The 26,804-nt window shown below is 43.4% G+C and overlaps 1 protein-coding gene across 2 annotated transcripts in view; it reads left to right on the forward strand.

Annotated features, from left to right (window-relative positions):
* The window catches only part of XPO6 (exportin 6), a 52,495-nt gene that overhangs the window by 17,071 nt on the left and 8,620 nt on the right, over positions 1-26,804 (forward strand). The window contains exons 4-17 of one of the 2 annotated variants that reach the window (XM_032197464.1): positions 855-1,052; positions 3,538-3,697; positions 4,098-4,175; positions 9,293-9,746; positions 13,185-13,311; positions 14,085-14,194; positions 16,550-16,658; positions 17,443-17,535; positions 19,712-19,781; positions 21,003-21,162; positions 21,945-22,037; positions 24,259-24,403; positions 25,075-25,221; positions 26,000-26,189. In XM_032197464.1, the coding sequence (XP_032053355.1) occupies positions 855-1,052; positions 3,538-3,697; positions 4,098-4,175; positions 9,293-9,746; positions 13,185-13,311; positions 14,085-14,194; positions 16,550-16,658; positions 17,443-17,535; positions 19,712-19,781; positions 21,003-21,162; positions 21,945-22,037; positions 24,259-24,403; positions 25,075-25,221; positions 26,000-26,189 (2,134 nt within the window). The remainder of the gene's footprint in view (positions 1-854; positions 1,053-3,537; positions 3,698-4,097; positions 4,176-9,292; positions 9,747-13,184; positions 13,312-14,084; positions 14,195-16,549; positions 16,659-17,442; positions 17,536-19,711; positions 19,782-21,002; positions 21,163-21,944; positions 22,038-24,258; positions 24,404-25,074; positions 25,222-25,999; positions 26,190-26,804) is intronic. The other variant, XM_032197465.1, reaches the window with a different exon arrangement.

Consider the following 26,804-nt stretch of genomic DNA (forward strand, 5'->3'; position numbering starts at 1 on the left):
TCCCTAAATGGGATTGTAGCGTGGCAGGAAAGCAATTTGCAATTCTGCCTTCTTAGGGATTTTGCCCGGTTTTTAAGTGGCCTAAAAGCTTTCTGGTAAAGTGATGCCCCGTCTCTGCAAAGTCCTTTCGAGAGGTGACCTTCCTCAGACCTGCGTGGCACCAGAGACATCTAAAGCCAAACCTGCTTCCCTTTTTTTTATTCTACCTCATATAAGGCTGTGCTTTGCCCTTTGAAAGGGCACTGAGACTTTTGTGAACATCTCATGTTGGAGGGGTGAATCTGATAGTGCTGTGGTGGGTCTGGGCTCTTATTTCCTTGTTGGAGCTTTCTCCTGTACACTGTGTGGCTTAGAGGGGTGAGCTCAGTGAGTTTTGCTCTTTAGCCTGAGCTATCACGGGCTTCGTTTGCCCAAGTCCCCCATCAGGTAGCAAAACTTATTCCAAGTTAGTGGAACTGGGTCCGTGGCCTCGGCGAAGCTGCTGTAGTTGTGCCTAGACACTCTCGTGTGTTCACACACACTCATGGTTGTGTTGCTGGAGGTGCCAGGGTTAGGGCTGAGGGCAGTCCCAGCATCTGAAATTTCAGCTTTTTTTGCCCAGAGAGCGAAGCTGTGTGTCAGAGCTGGAACAAAAGAACCATCTTCTGCTTAATCTGCTAATATCTGCTGGCTTGCTGATCTGCAGGTCTGCCCATTTATGGCCCGTGCTTGGTCAGTGAGGGACACGGATGGCTCTGAAGGCTGTAGCCTTTTAAGGTTCTCCTACTCAGACACCTAACTGCTTAATTTTGGTGAAGCATGCGAGATCAGCATGTTTCAGGTGGGCTCACTGTGGAGGTCTGTTTCTTTTCCAGAACCTGATCAATAAGATGTGGCTTGGGGTCCCATCTCAAGACAAAATGGAGATCCGCAGCTGCCTGCCCAAACTCCTGCTAGCTCACCACAAAACTCTGCCTTACTTCATCAGGAACAAGCTCTGCAAAGTCATCGTGGATATCGGCCGACAGGACTGGCCCATGTTCTACCATGACTTCTTCACTAACATCTTGCAGGTAAGAAGCTTCTAAAGGTAAAACTTTTCACAGAGGGCCGTAATTTGTTTCCTTGAATAGTGACTTCCCTTGAAGATTAAATACTTGCATGAAAAGCAAAGTTCCTTCTCTGATTCCTTTCCCTTTAATTTTCAAGTGGCCCATGGCTTCCTATGTATTATTCATCTTTCTAGTGTTATGTTGAAAGTGAAGTTTCTGAATGGAGCTGTTAGAGATTTTTTTTACTTAATTCTATTAACCAAATTACCCTGAAAAGCTTTGGCACCTCATCATGTGAAGGCACTAACTGAATGCTGCTGGGGTGTTTGAGAGGAGAGGTGTGTTTGAGGGCCCTGGCTGAGACAGTGCTGCTAGTTTGAACAATATTTGTTTGACATGCAGCCTCTTCACAGTGAAATTTGGATCAGATGAACAGCTCCCTACTGCTGGAGCCCAGCCAGGCGGGTGCTACCCTCCTCTTTGGGTTTGAGTGCTTGGTTTCCAGTTCTCCCCAAATCCTTCATAATTGGCGTAGAGGCTGAGCCTAAACTGAGGTGCTGCTCCACGTTTTTCTGCTGATATAATTACATGATTTGAATGCGGCTATGCCCACAAACAAACTACAAGGCAATTATTGAAATAAATCAAGGTCCCAAAGTGTCAGGAGTTTTTGTTAAGACAAATGGATCTAGTATTAATTGCAAAATTTGGGGGAAAAAAATGCAGACTTGGCAAACCGAGCTTGTTACTTACTGGAGTAATCTCTTTTCAAATAGCTCTGTAATCATGTAGTGCAGCACACTGCAATTTTTTCCTGAATTGTCAGTCTGACAATAAGTAATTTAAGACAACTGTCTACATTTACAATTTTGGCCTTGGTTTTATCTGGATCTGCAATTGAAATGCTCTCTGAGCTTCTACTTGCTCTTCTAGCCATTTGGAGGCTATCTTAGGTGCTTGCAAGCCCACTTCGGGTATCAATTTTTCTTTAAGCCTCTCCTTGTAGACTCAGCTTCTGAGGGAAGCATTGCTATAAATTAATTTCTGTATCAGAGGCCTTCCAAAAACGTTGAGAGGAATGGGAAGAAAAGCACTAATACTCAACTGCAGGATCCCAAAATAGTGAAGAGCAAAAGCAAAACACTCTGCTCCTGTGCTAGATAGACTTGAGAGTTGCACAAGTCCTTTCTTCTTCCGAGATCATTTGAAGCAATTATTAGATTCTGTAGCAGTAAATTGGTATCGCAGTCCTCTAAGTAGTTTCTAAAAGTTTTATTGAGCCATTAGGGAAATGGAGAAGAAAAGTAACTTGGTCTATTGTGCTGTCATTATGCAGAAACAGTAATTCTAATGCTGCTGCTTTAGAGGTACAAAATCTAACATTACTGAAGTGCCAGGGCCTGGTTTTGCCAGACTTCCTGGCTTTGTCAGAAAATATTATGAGAGGAGATGTTAAGTCATCTTTTAATTCACTAACAAGCTGTATGTTTAACTTCCTTTAGCTGTCTGCTCCTGTGCCATCGTGCTTCCTTTCTGAAGGCCAGAGTGATGTACATCTAGACTAAGAGCTTATAGATGGCTTTTTTTTTCCCAGCATATCTCACCAAACTGTGTAGCCTGGGCAATGTTAAGTCAGTTTGTCTCTGGTCTGGTGGGCCAGTGAGCTGAAGTCAGCCTGCATTGTTTAATTTATGACTTCAGGGATTACTTGCAATAATTGTGATTGGCTTTAGATTTTTTTTTTTCTTCTAGAGGGAGTAGTGCATAAATCACTCGGATGTTTCAGGTCAAGAGAACAGCAGTGTCTTCCAGCTGAAAATAAAACTTTTTCCCACTTGAGTCTGTCGGTAATGTCCCAGTGCCTAATGAAGGCGAAAATCACTGCTTTCTCTGGTCCTATTCCTGTGCATCATGTACATGGTGGAAATCATTCTTTTTAGGGTAAATGTGATTTCCAGAATGAGATGTGATGCAAATGCAAGGAGAGGTTACATCCCTTACCTGCGTTCTGTTGCCATCCAGTACTGGCTGCATTTGTCTGTCTGCAATTGGAAAGAACTTTTTTTGGGGGGAGGGGGATAGGGGGGAACTGTTTGGCTGATGGTGCAGGCTCCCAGTCTGAGCGTGGCTTCAGCAGCAGCCCTGTTACGTGGTGAACTCCCGGGTGCTGAGGCAATTCTGAGAAGTGATGATGTCAGCGGAAGGCAGTAAACAAGGGGAACAAACTGTTACTGGTAAACATGCTGGAACAGAGAATGTGTGCAACGGCATTATGAAAGCTCTCTCGAAACCCCAAGGATTCCCATGGTGCTTGAACTGTTGCAACATAGATTAATGTCTCAGGAAATCCAATACTTGCAGTTCTCTTCCCTCAACATGCACTGCTACAAACCAGGGGAACTGATACTTGCTTGTAAACAGCCAATACAATTACTGATCTCCTTTCTGTGATCTGACAGTTCTGCAGAATGTTATCACGTGTTGCTTTCATGCCTTTTCCTCTCAGTTAATTCAGTCTCCTGTGACCACTCCTCTGGGGCTGATAATGTTGAAAACAACTTCAGAAGAACTGGCATGTCCGCGAGAGGATCTTAGCGTAGCCCGGAAGGAAGAGTTACGCAAGCTGCTCCTGGACCAGGTGCAAACAGTGCTTGGGCTCCTCACAGGTACGAGTTGGCGGGCTTGCAGCCCTGAAGCAATTGTCTTCCTTCACTGTCCCTATGATAGCAAGCCTGCATGTTCACAGTGCAGGGAGGCAACGTGTGGGTGACGTAGGACCACTCCTGCTGTTAAAAAGCTCAACTCTACTGTTGGGTGACTGGGTCAGAAGACTATGAAAGAAGCTTGTGTAGCAAAGTAGATATATAGCTGCACACATCCTCCTCTTTTTAAAGGGATTGAGATTGTCTTTTCTTAGTGACCCTGAAAAACTTACTGAGTTCTTGTACGGAATGTTCCTTGTTGGAGCACTCAAGATGTGTTTTAGCGGAGCACTCTGTCTCCAGTATGTTTGTTAGATCAATCTGTCTTTTAGCAGTCTGTTCTGAAAAATATCTCTTTGGCCAGGTATTTTGGAGAGCATATGGGACAAACACAGCGTTACTGCTGCCACTCCACCACCATCCCCAACTTCAGGAGAAAGTGGTAAGGACAGCTGAAGCTGAGTACTTGTCTTTAAGCTACATAATATTATTTCCATGCGCTTTAACTTGCAATATCGAGTAGATTCCTTCCCTTATGGTTTAACCTTTTCCTAAACTTGTTCATAGTCCAACAATTTCTGGTCAGAAAGGCAAGCTTCACCTGAAGAAGCAATTTCCACTGCAGGGGATGCCCCACTTGCAAATGGTGCCTCATTCAGGACAGCCCTGTTCTCAGATGGCAAAAGCTTTCTGAAGGGTCAGTTTAAAATGCTGATAGATCAGTGAGTTGGCATTGTGTGGTGGTTTCACATGGGTAGGCAGCTAAACTTCACTACACTACTCTTTCATTCCCCCTCTTCAAAGGAAGAAGGGGAGAAAACACAATGGAAAAGTGTTCAAGGGTTGAGATAAGGACAGGGAGATGGCTCACCAGTTACCATCCTGAGCAAAAGAGACTCAGTGTAGGGAGATTAATATTTTGTATTGCTTATTACTAACAGACTAGAGCAGTGAGAAACTAAAACTGTGGGACTCCACTCACAGCAGCCACCCTTGTAACTCCCTGGTACCACAGCCTTGCCCCATAAACCCGATGCACATTTGTTATCTGTGATTTTCAGCTCTAAGTATATCAAAAGACAGAGCGGAGCAAAACTGCATCTCTAAATTAAACCAGAAATGCCTAGGGCTTTGGACATATATGTGTTGGGAAACCTTCCTGCTCAGACTTTTGCATGGCTGTTTATCTATACTAATTTAAATTCGTATTACCTTTGAAAAAGAGTGTGTTTCTGTATCCCTGTACTCAGAGCACGTTTCATTTACCCTGTTACCACTGTACCAGGGATACCTGAAAGTGCAGAGGGTCTCCCCAGGTGAGAAGGCAGTTTGGATGAGTACCAGTTTCTGTGGTGCCTCTGTTACATTCAGCTCACCCATGAATTGTGCAGCAGCATGTGGTGTTTTTAGTCCTTCTCAGAAATACAAAGTAGGAAAAAATACCAAGATGCAGTTAAATCATTTTTCTTTAAAAGCTCTGATCTTGGCTTTGTCTTCTTTTAACAAAGAAAAATGAAAGGCTTATGGTCTGGAAACCTGTAGTGTCTGGTTGTGCATAGGGAGAAGATGAAACGCTTGAGGATCCATTACTTTTTTTCTCCAGGGTCACACTGATACCAAATCATGTGTGTTCTGTTACGAGGTGTTAAGGTACCTTGTTTTGTCTTTAAATCTGTCTGCAGGACCTTAAGCAGTGAACTGAAAGTTGTTGATTGCTTTCTTGTGCCAGATTGTACTAGTTAGTTTCAGACAGCTGTCCCTGTTAAGTGTTGGTTAATGTTAGTGTTTGGTTTGTTAATGTTTTGTTAGTGTTAAAAATTTCGCATTTAAATCTGGGTTGAACCAGAATTTCAAGTGCTTCTTTTCCTTAGAGCCTTAAGACATTTTGATATTTACATTAAAAAACAAACAAACAAACAAAGACTTAAACGAAAAGCAGTATCACCTTGTTTTTAGGGGGGAAATCCTGCTGTAGTTAGAAAAAGATAGGAAAAAAAAAATATTAACAAGAAAAAAACAAACACACGGAACCTGGCATATCACTTGGCAAGAGTGAGCCTGCTGCTTGGAGTGGGAGCTGCCAGCAAGTGCCCCAGTGCTGTGGTGCTGTGGCATTGAGTAAGATCAGTGTCTTCCAAGGTAAAAAGCTGACTCATGTTAGCATAACACAGTTGGCAGCAAGTGACTCAGTGGCTGCTAATGATGCTCTATTTGTACCAAACAGCTTGAATCGCTCAGTGAGCCCTTGTGCGTTCCTGCAGAAGGCTGTTTGATACAGTCATGTTCAAGGCCGTGCCTGCAGAACTGGGTACTGCAGCAAAATCAAGGGAAGAAATTCAGCAGAAGCCTGCCTGAAATGTCCTCTTGGTTCCTCAGTGAGCTGCTGGATGGTGCTGGTGCCAAGACAGTTTTTCATCCGGTTGTGCTCTTATCTCATGGGGATTTAGACTATAATTCTCGACCTGGGAATTACGATGCATTTATTTCTGGGTCTTCCCTCTTTTATGAGAATGAACAAACTCATGCAGTGTATTTTCAAGATTTTTAACTGCTGGGGTTGCTAGCAAGGAGAACGCAGGGTTTTAAAGCCAGACATACAACCAGTAGCACATGGCAAGGTGGCACCTTGCCATGAAATTCTGCACTGTATGAATTAATTGCTTTTCTCCCGTAAGAATTTGTGAAATCAACGCTGACCAAATCACCAAATCTTCTTACATGCATGCTGCTTACATATGAGTCACATTTATGCAAAGTATTCTGTTTACAGATGATTAAAGTTTTTTGTTGTTTCCTCCATAGCTTAGATAAGGCCACCTTCCTTTTCTTATGTTCAGGAGCCATTAAAGGTATTCCAAAAAGTAAAATAAGCTTCAGAAGTCCATATAAATGTTTGATATCTTCTGTCAGAGCCAGAATCTCTTCAGGAACTTAAAAAATATGCTTCCCTGCACAACAAAGGAAGCGAAGTGAAATGGTTACTCACAAGTCTTGCATAGTTCTTAAATAGCACTTAAACCATATTAAACTCATTTCGTATACCACTGAAGCAAAGGAACTGTGTTCTGTGTTGGGAAACGTTTGGGCTATTGGATCATTAGAGAATTTACTCAGCAATAATCTCCCATCCTCCAAATGTTGTCTGAGTGATTTATCTCTTTACTTGATGAATCCCTTCCTTAGGCGTTTTCACTCGTGTATGGTAAACAAATGAGTAGCACAAATGTTTGCTTCTGCAAAGCTAGCACCATCCCAACCCCTCTCCCTTGAGGTTTTTCTCCTGGCATATGAGTGCAGTTGGAAATGTTTATCTCCTGTTCGCACAGGTACAAAATAGACCTTAAATTCCGCTTCTGAGCTTCAGTGAAATAACTGGGTGCAAAATACTCAGACCAATTGCTTTGAATTAAAGGGTCCTAATTTGCACTTTGTGACCGGTGTATTGACAGCTCAGGATCTTTGGTTCTCGTGGAGGAAGGCCTTTTGGAAGAAGCATGTCTGCTTCTGTAAACATGCTAAAAGCAGCCCTTGTGCTGCAGCACACGTCTCGTTGCGAGTGCTGCGACGGCAGCTGTTGTAATACCAAGGCTAAGCGCAGGGTTATCTAATTTATCTAATTCATCTGAAGGAGCATGATGCCTCAAATTTCTGGAGAGGAGGAGGAAAAAATGCTAAAGTATGGCAGGGAGTTATGAATTTAGTGGTGTAGGACATCTATCTTGATGAGAAATGGCGACATTTTCATCATGCCTGTTCATCATGCATGCTTCTGAGTCCTTTGGAAATAGCTCTGTAAATCATCCCCGCTGTGTTCGTCCTGCAGGGGCGTTGGGTCACTTCGCTTTCAAAAAAGTTACCTGGATTTTTGGGGGAGAACTCTAAATTCAGTCATGGAGCGAGTGCCTGTGGTTTTCTAAAGGTGAAGAGATTGTTTGCACGCAGGGAAGAGAAGGGCATCGAGTAACCTGGGGAAAAGAAATAGGTTTCCAGCGTGTGGTCTGGAAGTCTGTGAGTTAGTGGGTGAGTTAGGGCAGTCTGGCTGGCATTATCTGCTTGGATTTTCATAAAGCTTTCAGCGCAGCTTCTCGCTAAAAGCTTTTGCAAAAGCAAAGGCTCACTGGGCATAAGGGGAGTCCCTGCGACGATTAATTGGGCAGAAGGTAGGAGACGAGAGGTAAGTGGAAATGCTCAACCCTCGCAGTGAGGGGGGAGGTCACCTGTGGGGTCCTGCTTGGGGCTGTGCACACGAACGTACTTGAGAGACCTGCCAAAAAGGCTGGGTGAAGAGACGAGGAGGCTTGCTGGCAGCACAGAGTGGTCAGAAGGGTGGAAAGGAGGTACAACTGGAGACCGGCAGGGGGATCCTGCATGACTCTGGGCTAGCAAAGTGAAACGCAATGCAGGGAGAGCAATGCTGAGCTCAGGCTGAGTTGTGGGCTCCAAGCTCACCTTCAGCATCCAGGGTTAACTTCTGAGTGTTGCACGAGATCATTTTACGAGAGCTTCAGACCAACAGCAGTCAAAAACTGCTGAGGTGCTGCGTGGATGTAAGCTCACCCACATCTTCAATAGCAGCTGCAGTCCTGGTCTTCTCTATCAAGGGGGTAGAACAGAAATGGAGATTTGTGGAGCATGAATAAAGACGATACTGAATTTCTTCCATATAAGAAAGGTACAGTCTCAAATGGAGAGTGAGGAGCTGGGACAGAAGATACCAAGTGAAAGGAGATGAATGGAAAAATTATTTTTCCCTGTTTGGTATAAGAAGTCGAGTTGACAGGCTTCAAACAAAAGCCATCCTTACTCTATATAGAGTTAAGCTGTGAAACTGTTGTAGCAGGATGCTATGTATCTGAAGTGTTCGTGGCTTCAGCCGGAGCCTGGCTAAATCCATGGGAGACAAATCCTCAGAGGCTGTACAGAATTCCTCAAACCCCACCTGGCTCAGGAAACCTTTGCACTGCAAGTGGCCAGAGGCTGACGGATCTCACATGTGCTTGCCATGGGTCTTTGGTCACTCCGGGAACAGGCAGGCCCTGTTCTCTGTAAGCAGGTTTCTGGTCTCACTCGGTACATCTGCTCTTCTATAATCCACAAGCTGTCACATGCAAGCAGCAGCAACTCTGCCAAGTTTCAGTATAATATGGATGTGCCAGAGAACTAATGCAAGCTTACAGCAGGGATGCTCAAGCTTTTGAAGGAAATGAATTTTGTAAGAAATCCCTAAAATACACCCCCTGGCATTACTATTATCTTTTCCAAAATGCTGCATGTGTGCTTCTCAGGAAAGCTAAAGGACAGTAAGGAGCTGCCACTTGAACTTATTTGTTCAAAACAGTCCCTCTCAGCAGCTCCTCTGAGCTGACATGTGAGATCTGTACAAAAACTGGAGAAATTTCTAGAATACCAAAATCACTAGTTCAGCTTGGACAAATCTTTGTGCACTAACTATTGTGTGCCAGCGGCTCTGATGGCTTTTGATTTATAGCTACGGCTTGCAGTCTCACCTTTTGAAGCTATCGCCTTGATTTATAACAGAGATGTGCTTTTTTCCCCTAGGTGACCTGTTAAGTAGCCTGTTGCAGAGTCCCAGTGCGGCCAAATTATTGAACCAGCCAATCCCCATCCTTGACACGGAAAGTGAATATATTTGTTCCCTGGCACTGGAGTGCCTGGCACACCTCTTCAGCTGGATCCCTTTGTCTACCAGTATCACCCCGTCACTCCTCACCACCATTTTCCACTTTGCTCGCTTCGGCTGCGACACTCGTGTTAGGAAGATGTCTTCTGTCAACGGCAGCAGCCAGAACTCGGTGTTGGGACAGGAGCGTGGCCGACTTGGCGTCTTGGCTATGTCTTGCATCAATGAACTGATGTCTAAGAACTGCGTGCCTATGGAGTTTGAGGAGTATTTGTTACGGATGTTCCAGCAGACTTTCTACCTCCTGCAGAAGATTACCAAGGAGAATAATGCCCACACAGTGAAGAGCCGACTAGAGGAACTGGATGAAAGGTAAGAGAAACCAAACAGCTAAGTAGCTGTGCTAGGGCCTCTTGCTTTCTAAAGGACAGTCTTTCTTAATTTGCGGTCATGCATGGTGTGTCTAATCACCTTTTTTTCAGAGTTCTGTGCTGGTGGAGGCAGGCAGAAAGGTAGGTGCCCACAGGTAAGGTTCTGGTAAGGGGCTAAGTTTGCTAAGTGACCGTGGTGGCACAGGTTTGTATTCTTTCCTGTCCTCTTCCTCCCCTTTCCCCGTTCGTTACTGTTTGACTGCAGGTCTGAGGTGGCACAAGAGCTGAACCTGCCCTTCATTCAGTTGTAACAGAACAACAGAAGAGGCACAGTGAGGTAAAGGCATTGCAGTATTCCCTTTGCTGGTCGGTATCTGCCTTCTCTGTCTTAAACTCAACCATACAAAGAGTGGGTAGATATTCTGCGAGTCATGACTTGAAAGAAAAGAAAAATAGTTTCATACCCTTCATTGAGATTTGACAACTTTTGATTACTCTTTTTTTGTTTTGTTTTTTAAATGACACTGAAAGACAGCCTTGGGAACTCCATTCACAGCAGTGGTGAATGGCTCCACCACGCAGGCTGTCCTGCGTGCGTGGCTGGAGGCAGCAGGGGAAGTGGCAGCACCTCGGGAGGCTGCGTGGTCTGGTTGTTCTCCAGAAAGCCACTGCCGTGCTCCTTGCCTGAAACAGCTTGACTCTTTAGTGGCGGATATATCCTACTTGTAGGAGAGAAAGTGAGATTTGTCTCGCTGCTGTGTTGAGTGGTTGGATCCACGTGGTGGCAGGGTGGTGGACGAGGTGATGACTCGATGCTGCCTTTCACTGCCAGCCCGCTGTGCGAGCGCTCGCGATGGGAGGGCAGGCAGACTGGTGCTAATGCTGACAGATATGTTGTCAGTGTGAGCGTGCTCGGTATCCTGCTGTGGATGCACAATGATGGAAATAAATTTCTGGTGCTGCTGGACAAAGATGCAGCGGAAAGATTTTTGAGCTTTTTGATTTTTTTCACCTTGATACTCAGGTGTAAAACCGAATTTGGAATCAACTGTGGGGATTCCAAATCTTGTAGACATGACTTGCATGTTTCTTCTGTAAAAACGTTTTCCATGTCTTTAAATACGCTGATAATAATAGATGTAGATTAGTTGTGACTTCAGCTTAACAGTGAATTCCGCTTGCTTGCTTCTCGACTTACTCTGACTTCAGTATTTCTTGCTTCCTAAAAATAATGTCTTACATGGTGGAAATCTGCTACCTTTGCATATGCAATATGTGCACAGAGAGCAAGGGGTCACACTCTGAATTCCACAGAAGCTGTCCTGTAAACCTGCAGTAAATGAAATGCCCTCTGTAACTCCTTTTTCTTCTATGGAAATATCAGCAAGCTGCCTTCAGTGACCGAACTGTGGAAGGGATGTAGCTGTGTTGGCTTTTACTGAGATCATATTGCTGTCCCATTATCTTCTGCTGCTTATACATGTTATCCAGAGATCTGATATCTCTACTTACAAGAATCCTCCTCACTCGTTGCTGAGGTCTGAAACACGGATGTAATTAAGTCATTCTGGGGAGACTGCTTGGAAAAATCTAGCTGACTTTGGCAGGAATGGGGCTCTCTGTGCTCACTCTGTCCTCGCTGTAGAAATGGCTTTGCCTTGTATAGGAGGATGTTCCTAGCTTTACATCCAAAACTAAAGAACTTCTCACATGAATGCATCTTCTTGAGATGGACTAACGAAGTCCTAAACAAAACTGGTGCTGGTCAAAGTGCCCGACTTCATTAGATCGCCGTCTTTAGAGCTTGCCTGCCATAGATCTGTTTTTCCCCAGCCTCTTGTGGCAGTGATTCCTTTTGTCTTGTTACGAAATCAGTGTGGTTTTGAATAGATTCTACTGCTGAATAGAAGAAGATTAAGCGTGAACTGTCTTTTGCTTTATTTGTGTTGGCTTCAACTTGAAAATGTGAAAATATTGGAAATGGGAGTGGAAAATGTCTGGTATGGATAGAAGCAGTGGCGTGGAGGTTGCACTACGGGCTTTGGGGTGTGTGGAGCTAGGTGCCAAGTAGGAGTTTCACTGGTCTCAGGTCAGAGCCTCTTCAGAAAATAAAAATGAAAAAAAATGAAGGAAATGTTTGGGTCTGGATGCATGTTTTTTGCTATCTTTTATTTTTGATGCCTTTGGTCAGTGGTCAGGCATGTTGTGCTGATTCTTGTCAAGCAGGCAGTGTCAAATAAAAAGTTCACGTAGTCTTTTTGCATATTCAAAGTATATTATGGTTTTTGTAGGCTTATAATAACTAGCAGTGTTGCAGCTCTGTTAGCTGGCAGTGCTTCCAGACTTGAATCACTTGTGGTTAGAGCGTTTGTCTTCAAACCAGCATTTGCAGAAGGGGAGAGGAGGCCGAACAGTAAACCAAATCTGCTCAACTGTGTCTGAAACTGTGCTAAACCTAACTTGCTGTTTGTTTTAAAAGAAAAACTTGAAGTGCTCTTATACTTCAGAACTCTTAAGGTATGGGAAGGACAAATTGCTCTGCCCACAGCCTTGTCACTGGATCACTGGAGCTCTTGCTGTTTGTGTATCATGTTGCGATGCGTTGGTCCTGTGTACAGATGGAGTGCTTCATTCTTCTGTGTTTAGATCAATATGAGGATGGTTTCTAACCCTGAGGAAGCTTGTGTTGTGCACGGCATGTTTTTATTCCACAACAGCTTACCCCGTTGTAATTTTTCCCCAGTGGTGTACTTAAGAACCCTCTGTGCTTGCACCGAGGTCGTGCTCTTGCTGGACTCCTGCAATTTTGATAGCAGGCTTCTTTTTGGATCTTCATTTTGTATGGTCCCATGCTCTGGAGGAAGATTTGTCTTTATTGTCTAATTCAGTCACAAAAGCCTGGGCTCAGCTGAGAAACTTCAGGATAATAGTTGGTCATGCACCGCATAAGAAGCGGTCCTTTCCAGCTCTAAATTGTGTGTCTCTTCCCCTACCATAGTAAATTTTTAACACGTGTATTGTTAACTTGTGCATTAACTTCTTGCTTTCAGCTGAATTCCTCAGTGGTACAGTTTTTATGACTAATCCTGTATATATCAGTATGATCAGACTTGCTATTGTGTACTTATTTCTCTAGGGTGGGGGGGGTTGTGTTTATTTGCAGGCCTGACTAAACTCAATTATATTTATCTGAATATTAAAGTTGCTTTTGACTAGACTGTCTTTTCTGCTGTTTCAGGTATTAATGGAAGGAAGGGTTGCCCATCCTGTAGGTAATTGTTGCAGGGCTTTATATTTTAATTGTTCTACTGGCTGTTAATTGTAACTTTCTTTTTTAATGAAGGGTTTTTGAGTGAATTTATGATTGTTTCAATGAAATTGCTTTTTCCTGTGGCATTCTTCAGGTTTTCTGAATTGTGTTTTCTTCTGTCCCTTGTAGCTACATTGAGAAGTTTACGGACTTTCTTCGTCTCTTTGTGAGCGTCCATCTACGAAGAATTGAATCCTACTCCCAGTTTCCCGTGGTTGAATTTCTGGCACTGTTGTTCAAATACACTTTTCATCAGGTACAGCCTTGTGACATTGTTTTTTCTTGTTCTGTTCTTCTTGTCCTGTTGTTCTGTACAGCAGGGCTAGCTTGTTTTCGCCAGTGGAGCTGATACTAAAGCTAGCCCAGGAAAAAAAAAAAAAAAAAAAAGACGTTTTACTGGCACTTACTTCCCCAGTATTATTGCTGGGGACTTGGAAATGCCTTAATGTGCTCCTGGATTTAGCTGGGGACAGCGTTCACATGTAGTTACCTTGTAAGAACAACTTGTTTGTTGTTTAACTTTTTTCTACCTTTTTTTTTTTTTTTTTTTTTTTTTTTTTTTTTTTTTTTTTTTGCTAGCCCATGAAATAGAAAATGTCTGGAAAAAATCTGTCTGGCTTGTTTTGTGTTTGGGGATGTTTTTCTTTCTCCTGAAGCTGCTGCTTTTACTGTATCTGAAGCATTCTTTGTATCCTTCAATTTTGCAGTTTAAAACAAACTGGCTTTTGATACGCGTTACCTTACAGTAGAAGCTGTCATAATGCAGTTCAGTCCTGTTCACCATCATATGTGAATAATAACAGGAAGCAGATGTATAAAATGCTAGAAGTTGATGCAGCAAGCCATGAGATGGGTTCACTCTGAGACAACCCTTGTCATCACAGGGTTCTTAACTTGCGCCAAAGCTCTTGCTCATTTTTTGATATCTTGAGGCTGCAAGTCTCTTCAGTGCCCTCCTAGAAACTTTTTTGTACAGCAAGAAGTTATTCCCAGTTTGAGAGAGTCATTATGAACATTGGTGTATTTCAGCCTACCCATGAAGGTTACTTTTCTTGCTTGGACATTTGGACACTCTTCTTGGACTATCTGACTAGCAAAATTAAAAGTCGTCTGGCAGACAAAGAAGCAGTACTCAATAGGTAAGTAATCGGGAAAGTAGTTGGGATTTGACAGCTGCAGAGGGTCTTGTGGTCATTGTGGAAATACTGAGAAATAAGCTATTGTTTACTGCAGCCATGTGTAGAATGCTTTTTTCAAAAAATCACTGAACATTTAAAGCTTAAACTGGAGAGCTTACCGCACGTTCATTGAACAGAATTCAAGCTGAGCAAATTAAGGCAAGAAAAAAGGTCACAGAAATATTGCATGTGAACCTAGCAGCCAGAGGAAGAAAGCTTTGGAGTCTAAAATAGAACTGGAACATATTTTTAGAACATTTTAGAGCACATTTTAGCTCGTACTAGAGGAGGAGACTACAGAGTAAGTTGTGTAGTAAGGGTTCACACACAGCTTGTACAACTAACTAACGACTTAGGAAATTTTCAGATTTAATTGGAGTTTTAAAATCTATTTAAATGGAGGATGTGTTTGAGAAATGCTGGTGGTGCTGTGTTTGAAAGTTAAGTTCTGCTTGCTTACCTCTGTAGCTAATGATGTGTATGAATTGTAACAGTGGTTGGCAGCACTTCCTTTGTAGGTGCTGTCTCCTGAAATAGTTGGCTCTCTGCTTTTATCAAGGGTCTTTTTGCTCCCCCCCAGAAATACTTGGTGAATATACTGGATCTTGTTCAAATGTGTTAGGGTTAAAGGCACCGTGGCTTGTGCCTTATTGCTCTTAGCCAATTGCAGAAGAAAGCTGCTTTCCCCTGGAGCATACTAAATATAAGTAAGTGGTTAGTTACTGAAAGACAGCCTGGTGTCATAACCACAAAGAACAAATGTGGAACTAGCTTACGCCAGACAGCTCTCTTCCTTTCAGCATGGGAACTGAGTATTTTTAATTTCTCAGGTAGTAGGTATTTGCATTTGAGCTTTGTTACAATTTGGGCCTAATTTGCTGCTGTCTGCCTGATGCTGTTGAACTCTGCCTTGGCATTCTGGCCCCCCTTCACCTGGCTAATGCGTGTGTAATGCACGTCCATCAGGCATTTTCTGATGGACAGAATTGAAACAAACCATAGCTGTCTCTCTTGGAGATATTTCACACGAAAGAGTGACAAACAACAAAAAAAAACACGTAGAAGTGGTTAAAGCTTGTCGTGCTGTTTTATCAGAACTACCTGTTTTTAATGGCATCTTTATATAGCTACGACTTCCTTCATGCTTTAAGACGTAAACGCCTCAGTTTGATAATATGGGTGTGGTTACACCACAGGAGCACAGATGAAATTTCCTGTTCCGTGGCTTTTAAACGCTGCATCTGGTACACATTGCAGTTCTACTACTGGATTAGTTGCCCAATCTTGAGTTATGTCATCTGGCTACAGAAAAAATGTTAATTCAGCCACCTTGCACGGAAAGCTTTCAGCTGCTTAGTTGGTGGTGCAGCTGATGAGGCTGATGCTTGGATTGCATCATTCCTTGCATCTTTGTTAGTACATGTTCACGCCTAGTTTTCCAACCTGATCTCACTTTAAAAAGGGCATGACTGGTCCTTGCATGGGACAAGCCATGTTCTGAAGAAGGTGGCTTAAGAAAAGAGAAAAGAACAGAACAAAATCCCAAATCCCCAGACTTTGGTGGTGCCAGCAGAAATGGTTGCATGGTCAGGTGACTGGTCACAGCTTGGTATTATTTTTATGTGATCAATGGAGGAAGGAGTATCTTCTGCACTCCATGCCTGTTGCATAGTACCTGAGATGAAAGGATGTCTTTCACTGACATATTCTTAGTGTTATAGTGGAAGTGGAAAAAGTGCTGGCTTTGTTTTAGAGGGCAAGGGCCTGAATTCATTGGCCAACTGTGTATGGGAAGAAGATAGCAAAACAAAGAGCCTCAGGGGCTGTCCCCTTTTGTAGGTAGACAGCAATTCTATCCCCTTCATCTGTTCCTTATTCACATCCCAGAAGTATAGCACCAGCCATGCTCCTGAGGAGCAGGTTGAGCAGTAAGAGGGTGCTGGTGTCTTCTGTTCACAGGCAGCTGCCATTCCTCCTGGAAAACTGCTCCTGCTGCCTTGCCTGTTTTGTACTCCTGGGCTGCTGCTTTAGCCAATGGTTATCCATTTCCCTCTCAGAGGTAGTGGGATATCAAATATTACCACAAGCTTTTTCCTTGCTGGTAGCTTGTGACCTAAAGCGACACGTTACTCTTAATCCAAAGCTCTACTTGATGTTGTGTGTATAAGCCCGTAAAGCTGTGCTGCAGGCTCTTTGCAGTGGCTCCCATTAAACTGTCACCTGGTTTACATCTCTCCTTTGCTGGAAGGGCTGTGAGCACGGCAGTCCCTGCAGAATTGCTTTATCACACTCCTTTTGTCTTCTCCGTGGTCACAGGTACGAAGATGCCTTGGTTCTGTTGCTGACGGAGGTGTTGAATCGAATCCAGTTCAGGTATAACCAGGCACAGCTGGAGGAGCTGGATGATGAGACACTGGATGATGATGTAAGGAGCAGAGTTGAACAAGGGCAGCTGCAGGTTCAGATATTAACTGCTGCACTCATTACACCTGGAATGTCTTTCCCAAAGCTTGAGTTCTGGAATGCAGGCTAGATACCCGCTGCTTCACTCAGTTCTGTGTGGGGTTTTGAGGTTTAAAGAAGCATGAAATGCATTTATCAAAAATACATCTAAGTTACACTGAAAGTATATGACCTTTGTTTTTAACTTGTTTTTTATGGGGAAAAATGCAGGTATCTCTGTTCTGTTTATCAGAGGCACTATAGGTGTCTGTGTCTGGTTGCTTTGGAATGTAAACGCAGAAAGATTTTTCAAGACAAAAGCTTTAAGCCGTATATATTAGTGCTTTCATCTGAGCATATTTCTCTGAAGTCAGTAAATATCATCTCAATCCATACTGATAACAGTAAAAGTAAAGAGCAGTAGGTGGCTGAAGCGTCAGACTGGAGCATTAGAGAGCCACGTGGTGCTACGTAACTGATGCCAGTCATCTGTGCAGTAACTGTGCTTCGGGAGTGAATGCTTGTGGCTTATCACCCCAGGGAAATAGAGGCATGCAGGCCCAGAGAGAGGGTCAGTAAAACTGTGCCCAGCCAGGTGTCTGGCACCATGTGAGGCTCAGGAGCAGTACCTCTCCAGTAGCTGGGTGTCTGCAAAAGCCAGGCTCTGGAAAGGAGTTAGGCTGGGGCTCGGTGTTTGGGACCAGCTACAAAAGGCCACCCGTTTCCATCAGGAATTGCTGTGCTTACCTTGTTGTTTCTTCCCATAGCAGCAGACTGAGTGGCAGCGGTACTTGCGCCAGAGCTTGGAAGTGGTTGCAAAAGTCATGGAGCTCTTGCCAACCCATGCCTTCTCCACACTAGTAAGTAGCTATGCAGACCAAAAGCGCAACGTGAAATGAGCACCAACTGCTGGAATTCGTTGCAAGCTGTTTCACAGAAGCCAGGGTGCCAAAAGAAGTAGGGAGATTTGCTTTTAGAAGCTAAAGCTTGGGAAAGGAGAGACCAGAAGTCAAAAAATTGGTTTTTGGCTTTGCTGAATTTCTTGCTGTGGTGTTGTGAAGATCCTTCACAGTGAGTGTCTGAGACCTACTTGCTGGACACCAAGCTTTATGGAAGTGCCCATCTCTCCAAGTGTAAATAATTCATTGCTGTTTATCTTGGCCTTTATGTTAGGAGACAGCATTGTGAATTGGATAGATATGTGTTGTTAGGATTTTAAGGAGAGTGAAATCTTTGTTTAAATGAAAGGCTAGATACAAATGCTGAAAACAGTGCCTCGGACAGTGGGGAATTATATCTGATAAACACAGATAAGTGCTTCTTTCCAGCTAGGGTCACTGTTGTTGCTGGAACAAGTTGCCTTATTTTGTAGCGTTATAAGGGTTTCTGAGGAGGAGGCTTCAAGGCCAGTGGAGTCCAAAATTCAGAGTTGGTCTTTTCTCTGGACAAGAAAAAAGGCAGGTATATGCAGTGGGAACTCAAAGCAAGTCTATTAACCCCACTGGAGACAGTGCATGCCTAGATCTCTGAGCCATGTTGTCAAGAAGCAGAGAACATTGAACTGCTACGGAGGTAGAAGATGCCTGACCTGAAGTAAGCACCAGAAGCATGTTATTAGAAACTCCAAAGTAGTGAGCAAAATAGTTCTCATGCGAATGTCAAGTTCCTCTGCAGCGTGGTGGCATGGCATGAGTTAGCAAAAGGCAGACAAATGGAACAGCTGTTTGTGAGCACAGTGAGCATACGGGTCATACGGTGAAGAGCATGTGGCTTCCCTCAAAGTAACACGTTAGCATGAGGAAGATGATCTGTTCTTTTTAAATATTTCTCCTCTTGCAGGCACTCAACTGTTAAATAGGCACAGTATGTTAGAAATGTTACAGTGAATTCTTGAGCCCTGTATTCATTCTTGCATGGTCTGGGAGATGTTCAGGAAGTTTTGCATGCCTTTCACAACAGTCTCTGCAGTGATGTTGAATGCAGTGGTTGGTCATCAGGAACAATAACTGAAAGTCCAGCAGCTGCTGTTATTCTGTCCCATGCTGAGTAATGAAGGGCTGTAGTTTTTTGTGCAAGTGAACTTTCATAAATCCAAACTCTTCAAATGTGGCGACTTTGCCAATAGCAAATGAGTAAATTTATGCCAGAGTGAAAGGTTGGAAACAGTTTTTCGGGTGAGATGTCTACAACAAAAAGGTTACCATGCAATCTTGTATGCATGCAAATACGTTCAAGCACAAGGCAAATAATCCCAAATAATACCACTGAAGTACCTTGGGTGCTGAACAGTGGTCAGAAAGCTTCCTAGTCTATGTACAACGTGTTCTCCAGGGTAGCATAACCCGTTACTCAGCTGAAGTATCAGTAGGAACAGGCATGTTTGCAGTCAGTCCTGAATGATGGAGTTAGGATAATGCTGTGTTCCCAGATCAGGACGCATGACGACTGTGTTGTTTGTTCCCTTGGCTGTTTTCCCTCTGGGACTTCAGCTGTTCTTGGTGCAGTCTGCAGTGTGCCAGCAGAGTGGCTGCAGTGTTTCCCTTCTGTGTTCCGTCAGAGGCACTGAACTCAGCTTCCATCAGTTGAGTGTTTTGGTAGCTGCATTTTGAGAACCTGATGCCTATGGGATGCAGTGCAAGTTTCCAGTGCTTCAGGCTCTGCTGTTCTTTGCTTGTGTGCCCCTGTTCTGTTTGATCTGGGTTCTACATCCAGCTGCACATTCGCACTGATGGCATGCTGTGCCATGCCAACCCTGATGTGTCAGACCTCTAGCTCGTGAGGCTGGTGGTTGGTGTTTGTGGAAAAAGGAGAGCTACCACAGGGAAGTGCCTTCAGGGTGCTTTTCATGTCATTGTTTTCATAGGACCTATAGAGACGTAAGCTGCAGAATTAGCCCAGAAAACAGGCCTGTCCTCCTTCCAAATGTCTTCTTGAAGGTGTTAGGGAGAAATAGGAAAAAATGTTCTCTAATAGACTAATAGTAGAGTGTTAATTGACTGCCAAGCCCCCAAATCATGCTCATTTTTTTTCTTCTAGTTTCCAGTTCTGCAGGACAACTTGGAAGTGTATCTGGGACTCCAGCAGTTTGTGGTCACTTCAGGAACAGGTAACCACCGCCATCCAGCAAAAAGTCCTCGCTCTTTGAGTATCTTACTGTGAAAACACTATAGACCTGCTTTAGTATTGCTTCCTCTTCGCTATGTTGAGGATCTGAAATTCTTACCATCACACATGGTGTGTGATGACTTAGTAGTCAAACTCCAATAGCAAACAAAAGTCTAATAATATGATTTTGTATTGGTATGGTTCTTCCCTTGCTCTGATACTGGGAGATACCTTGGGTGTTGAGAGCAGCTATGCAGCAGTCCGCCCCCCCTGCCCCTCCAATAAAAAAAGTAATTCTGATCTGAAGAACACTTAAGACATCCTAGGTTTAGTAGTAATGCACAGGGTTTTTAATGTTGTAGCAATCATTTGTGTTAGCTGTCAGAAGTAACTCAGAGGCAACTGGGTGACAGCGTGCTGATGGTACGTAAATGGCAAGCCTGTTGCTGAAATTGTAAACAATACGAGATTAGATACGGTCAGTAGAAAGAAACAGATTTTCTTTGAAACATGTTGCAGAATATATTTACTTTTTTAGTAAAAGGTCTGGGATGCTTGGAGACCAGGTGTACGTGGTTGAGCAGTAGGACAATTGCATAGGCAATAAGACTGGCAAATCTACTTACCTGCATGTTTCTTGTTATCTGACATGTGAAAGTATATAACCACATTTCAAATTAGAAGCAAATGCACTCTCTCCAAATGTGCTTCCAGTGCTGGAACATCTATTTCAGTCTAGCCAGCAGAGGGAGTCTGGGTAATGACTTTCACAGAACTGGGATTGCTTTTTTGGTGTTGACAGACAGCCAAAAAGGTTGCTGTTTATACATATTTTAATACCAAATAGAATAAAATAATTGTGGAAAAGGCTGAAATTATCAGTAGTGTCATTTTCAGCCCTTAAAGATAAATTTGAATTGTGGCAGTCAGAACAGCTGAACTTGTCTTACCCGACTGACTGTTTCAGTCACTTGGACTGCTGGGTTTTGAACTGTGACCCACTGCCGAGTTAATTTAAGAAGAATGCTTGCAATGTAATTAGAATAAACTTAGCATTTCCTGTAGCTTTGTAATTAGGTTTCCCATCCCAAAGAGCTGTACTTATTAGTCACAAAGTTACATGCACTTTGAAGGATGAGTTTTCAGACTGCTGTTAGCACAAGTGAATGTGTACACGTGTGTCTTTTGGATTCACTTCTAGTAAACCAAAATGTCGTTTCAGGTCACAGGCTGAACATCACTGCGGAGAATGATTGCCGTCGTTTGCACTGCTCCTTGAGGGATCTGAGCTCCTTGCTGCAGGCTGTTGGTCGATTAGCAGAATACTTCATTGGGGATGTGTTTGCTGCCAGGTTCAATGATGCTCTTACAGTGGTGGAGAGGTAGGTACGAGGGGGGGTTGCTGTCCCTTCATCAGTACAAGGAACAATCATCACCAAACAAAGCCAAGGTTTCTTTCTACCTCACCTTGTCATGATTAAGTTGAGATACAAAGAACTCAATAACTAGTACCTGAAGCGTTAGGTTCATCAGTGCTGAGTTTCTCAGATGGCTTTTTAACCCTTCACCAGAGAAATAACTACTGGGGAGGGATAAATAAAATCATTTACTGCAATGGTTGAGGTAATTGTTTTCCAGCATCTGCATTTGTGATGCACTGTTGATTCTGGTGGCACTAAGGGCTATGGTTCAGCTATGGGACTTGGTAGGTCAGATTGATGGTTGGCCTTGATGATCTTGACTGTCTTTTTCAACCTAGATGATTTTATGATTACTTGAGAGTTATCTGTGAGAGCTAAATCTTCTAAACTGAAATTTCCTTTCTAAAAAGATCTCTAAAAGCTGGAAAGCAGGTATTATTGTGTTCTTACCCTCCAAGAAACTTAATTAGTGCATAGTTTCAAATTACAGAATTTCAGAGCCACTGCCTTTATGTTGTTTCATGTCCACACAAGAACATCATACTTGTTCCATCTTATCGCAAGCAAGGAAATGGGTTCTAAATTACTTTCTACTAAATGGCCTAAATCTAATCTATATAATAGCTAAATATTGACATAGGCTTGTCAAGAGCAGCATTCAGATAAGACATGCGAGTGGGTTTGTACATGTGTATATCCATCTTGCAGTTTTTTTGTTTTACCATTTATGTATTCACTTGCAGGTTGGTAAAAGTAACGCTATATGGATCCCAGATTAAACTGTACAACATTGAAACTGCAGTACCATCTGTATTGAAACCTGACCTTATTGATGTGTGAGTATGAGATACGTGCTACATGTGATTATATACAAATTTTGAACCTATGTGGGATGGAGGAAACTTTGGATCTCTTAGATCTGGTGTTCTAATTACTATCTTGGCAAACATTCGGGAAACCGTAAATGTTAGCTAACCACAAGGGTACTTGCTGGCAATAGCCTTGACCTTTACCAGTATTTTGGACCACTGTTTCCTCAAATTGATGTAGATGGATTATTTAAAGAAAAATATTTGTGATCAGATGTAAAAATGCCCCTTGCATTAGCTCTAAAGGCAGACCATTTTTCTGCTGTGTACTAGTGGCTGTAAAAGCTTGGCTCTTTTGCAGTAAAATTAGGTGGTCTAACAAGTGTTACGATGGTGGTATTTTAAGAAATAGATCTATTTTAAGAAATGAGTGATACGTAGTTTGAGGCTTATGGATTTTATTTTTTGCTACCAAAGTCAAATCTATGACCCAGGTAAAGATGTTTTTTTTTAGCACAAGGTTTTGAGTCCTTGGCTTCCAAACCAAATGTGTGCCTTCCAGCGACGCAGGCTGTTCCTGAAACAAACGAATGCCTTTGATCCAGAAGTTGACATTAAGTGTGAAATCTTGATGCCGCTGGTAGTAGGACATCACTCTAATGCCCTTTTGGAGACCTTTCGTTCTCATGCTTGCGTTGTACAAACCTGCTACCTGCCAGCTGGCATTTTGTGAGCAGAATTTAAGGTTGTGCTTTTAAACGTGTCAAGTGCTTGTTCTTCCTTCTGATTGTACATATAGGAGCTTCCTGAAAACCCACAGTAGACTGGATTTCTCCTAATTCGAGTCACTAGGACTGAGTTTTATGCAGATAATGTTCCTTTACTTCTCTTTTTGCTTTAAAGTAGCTCGGGAGGCTTTTTCTGTGATTTGTTAGTTAGGGGTTTTCGTCCTTCCCTCTTGGGTCCAACGTCCTTGAATGAAAATGTCCTTGAAGAAAATTGAGATCCATTTTCTAATGGGAAGCTAAAAAAAGGTACATTGTCATATATTTGGAGGACACCTGTCTGATCCCCAAAGCATCATCCTGACTCAAAAAAAAAAAAAAAAAAAAAGTGAAATGGCACTCTACCAAAAGTATAATTATAAGGTATAATTATAGTCAGCCTCCCAAATGATGATTGATAATTTGACCTTATCAGTTTATACTGTTGGTTTAACACTACTGCTCAGTGGACAAGTCCAGTTATAGCACACCTTTAAATATGCCTTGAATGTACAATGTCCAGGACAAAAAATAATTTAGGTCACGTAACAATCACAAGGAATGCATCTGTTCTCATGTAGTGGAAGAATGGGAAAGAGACAAATATACGAAGGCTGGGGGGCATGGGAGGGGGAGAAAGATATCAAGGAAAAGAGCTGATTCAGGAATGAAAGCCTTCACCCTGCTATTAAAATTGTGAAAATACTTCCCTATTTTTGCCCACTGTGCATAACCCCACTGGACTTGCTGACAAATCGTGTGTTCAGGAGGTGGCTGATGCAGACCTGGAAGCTGCCTGCCAGAGATGACTGAGATCTTAAATGCAGCCGCTGTGGTGGGGATGTGTACACATGGGAGGATCTTTGTTTTTGGAGGGAATATCAACATTCATGGACTCTTTTCATTAAAATCTGCAGCACAGGGATTTGTTGTGTAGGGCACTTGCAATTGGGCAGTGTGTTAGAGACTGGTGACCATGTGTGACGAGATGCCCAAAAATTTCTAAAGGTAATTGCATTGTCCCCTCTTCCTGCTAATTGAGTGGGCACGTGGAATGAATTCTGTGCTGCAAGGTTAGGGAATATGGGAAGTGCTTGCAGGAGTACCTGAGACTAGGTTGTCATGGCACTTGTCATCCTGCAGCCTCCACTGGTGTGAATTCGTGGTTGCTTTCCCTTCTGTGCCCATTGCTGCGTGGGGCTGGGAAGTGCAGAATCAAACGCTGCTACGTATTGCTCTTAAATTTAGTAAGAGATGAGAACCTTCTGAACCTAAACAGGTTGCAAATCTCTTCAGGTGGCTAAATATGATGGGAAAGAGTTGTGAAAAGAAATAGGGATGCCATTCTGCAGTCCTAACCTAATGCTCACTGGCACAACAATCCTCCCAAGGCAGTGTAATACAGCTTCAGGCAGGACAAGCAGCTGTCCCGCTCGTATGCGTGCTGCACGTGTGTCTCTGACTCTTGTTCTCCTCCTCCATAGGCACGCGCAGTCCCTGGCAGCACTGCAGGCCTACTCACATTGGCTCGCACAGTTCTACAGCGAAGTTCACCGGCAGAACCCGGAGCAGTTCATCTCTCTCGTCTCCACCGCTCTGGAGGCAATCACACCCCTCATCAGCTCTAAGGTCAGTGCTGCACCAGGGGCTGGGGCTGGGTGGCCACGGAGAGCAGGGGGCTCTCGAGCCACAATGTGGTCCGTTCAGGTGTTGAGCAGCCTGCTCTGGACCATGTTGTGGCCCCACGTGAGGGCTGATGTGCCTGCCAGAGCCACAGCAAAGGTCTCGTGCAAGGCTGAGAGTAAGAACAACACCGAATAATAGCACCACGGGGCAGGGCAAGCTAATACAAGAGTAAGCAACTTACAGACACATCAGGTCAGATGCATGATTTTATAGCTTGAAAGCAGGGAAGTATTTTTTCCACAGTATTAAGAGCAATGACCTGTGTTCTGATTGGTAAATAAATAGATCAGATCAGTTCTGTGATTTTTACTTGGAAGGGACCTACAGAAATTGTGAAGTCCACCTGCCCGATCACTTCAGGGCTAACTAATTGTTAAAGCATGTTATTAAGGACGTTATCCAAGTGCCTCTTCAACACTGATGGGCATGGAGCATCAACCACCTTTCTAGGAAAGCTGTTCCAGTGTTTGACCACCTTCACAATAAAGAATATATAAACTATTTTGCTTGCAAAACCTGGTAACAGCAACTCGGTGTGCTGCCACCCGTGACACACCGTGTGGCTCTGAGTGGCGGAGTTACTGGGCAGCCTGACCAAGTGCCCCCTCTTGCAGGTGCAGGAGAAGCTGCTGCTGTCTGCGTGCCACCTGCTAGTCTCTTTAGCCACCACAGTGCGACCGGTGTTCTTGATCAGCATCCCTGCAGTACAGAAGGTGTTCAACAGGATCACAGACACTTCTGCTCAGCGGCTTCCTGATAAGGTGATTTTTGTCTGAAACGTGAAGAAATGTAGTAGGTGTCCTTGGGATGCTCTGCCTCAGTTACTGTCGGGAAGTATAACCTACAGTGGGGAGGGAGGGGACAGCAGTTCTGTGTGTTGTGTATATCCAGGAAACAGTGACAGTTTGTCAACAGTTCTCTATTTCAAGCAACAGCATAAGGAAAAAACAAACACAGTTGCAACTCTTAGATCTTGTTCCTTTCTCATTTGCCAAGACAGTCCCTGACTGCCTTGCCTTTGCATACTGGCATGTTGATTCTGACATATGGAAGGGGTTTTCTGTGCAACTTGTTAGCATTCCCCGTATCTCACTCCAAATTACTTTTTGTATTCCAAAAATACTGAAAAGTGCCAGCAGAGGTTGGGTTACTATTTTTTTTTGTATTGTGCAATAGCACGGAGGTATAAAGTGCTGCGTAAGCGTGCACTCTTGCTGTGAAAACCAGACTCAGAGCAATGAAAGTGGCATCATCTCTGTTTTAGCTATGTAAAGAATAGAGGTGTCCTGTTCTACAGGAGGCTGGGCAGCGCTGGGAGCTGGTTCCATCTCTTAGGACTCGGAGCTTTGCTTCTCTTGCAGAGCTGCTAGTTTTCACTTGGGCTCAGCTTTTGCTGTTGAACTCTTTCCTCAAATAGCGAGCGTTGCTGGATGTCTCGGACAATTGTAAAACATCAGTTTAGGATTGTGCTCTAGTAAAATAAAGTGAGTAGCAAACACCAAAATCTTTTCTCTTTGCTTAATGCCTCATTGCCTTTAGGCCCAGGTGTTGGTGTGCAGAGCGCTGTCGAACGTGTTGTTGCTGCCCTGGCCAAATCTTCCAGAGAGCGAACAGCAGTGGGCAGTTCGCTCCACCAACCATGCCAGCCTGATCTCTGCCCTCACGAGGGAATACCGCCAATTAAAATCCAACGCCATCTTGCCACAGAGGAAAGTGCAGATGGAGGACAGTAAGTACAAAGTTCCTTAGCATGTGCTGTCCTCTTACAGATACAGTGCAAACTGCTGATGGGAGTCATTAAGCTGGTTTTTTGATAATTATTTTAGCTGAGAAACTGTTTAGAGGAGGACAGGAAAGGAGCAATGAGTTTCTTCTTTATAAGAGAGACTTCTCTCTGTGTGTGTAAAGGGCACTTTCACCCCTGGTTGCCAGTAAGCTGTCCCATCAAAGTGCTGTCTTCCTCAGTTGTTCTGGCAAAAAGGTATCAAGTTTGTAATAAAAACTTGAATAGTAATGATTGTGTTGGAAATGCTGAACCACCTAATAATTGTACTACCATACAACTTTCTACAGTACTAGAAACATTGATTGGAGGCAGTGTTAATGAAGATTATGGTTTTAAAACTTAAAGGGGAAAATAAGAATTTAATCTAGACTTCGGGAAGTCGTGTAGAGGTGTATATATGTAGGAGGAGAGCTCTGAAATGATGCAGTCCAGGGACCTTTCGAAGCTATTCTATCTGTTTTGAAACTGGTTTTGGGTATGTCTTGTCTTTTTTTTTTTTTTTTTTTTTTTTTTTTTTTTGAAGAGTCACTTGTTTATAAGTATTCTCTCACAGCTTCT

The sequence above is a fragment of the Aythya fuligula genome, chromosome 15 (genome assembly GCF_009819795.1).
Source record: "Aythya fuligula isolate bAytFul2 chromosome 15, bAytFul2.pri, whole genome shotgun sequence".
NCBI lineage: Eukaryota > Metazoa > Chordata > Aves > Anseriformes > Anatidae > Aythya > Aythya fuligula.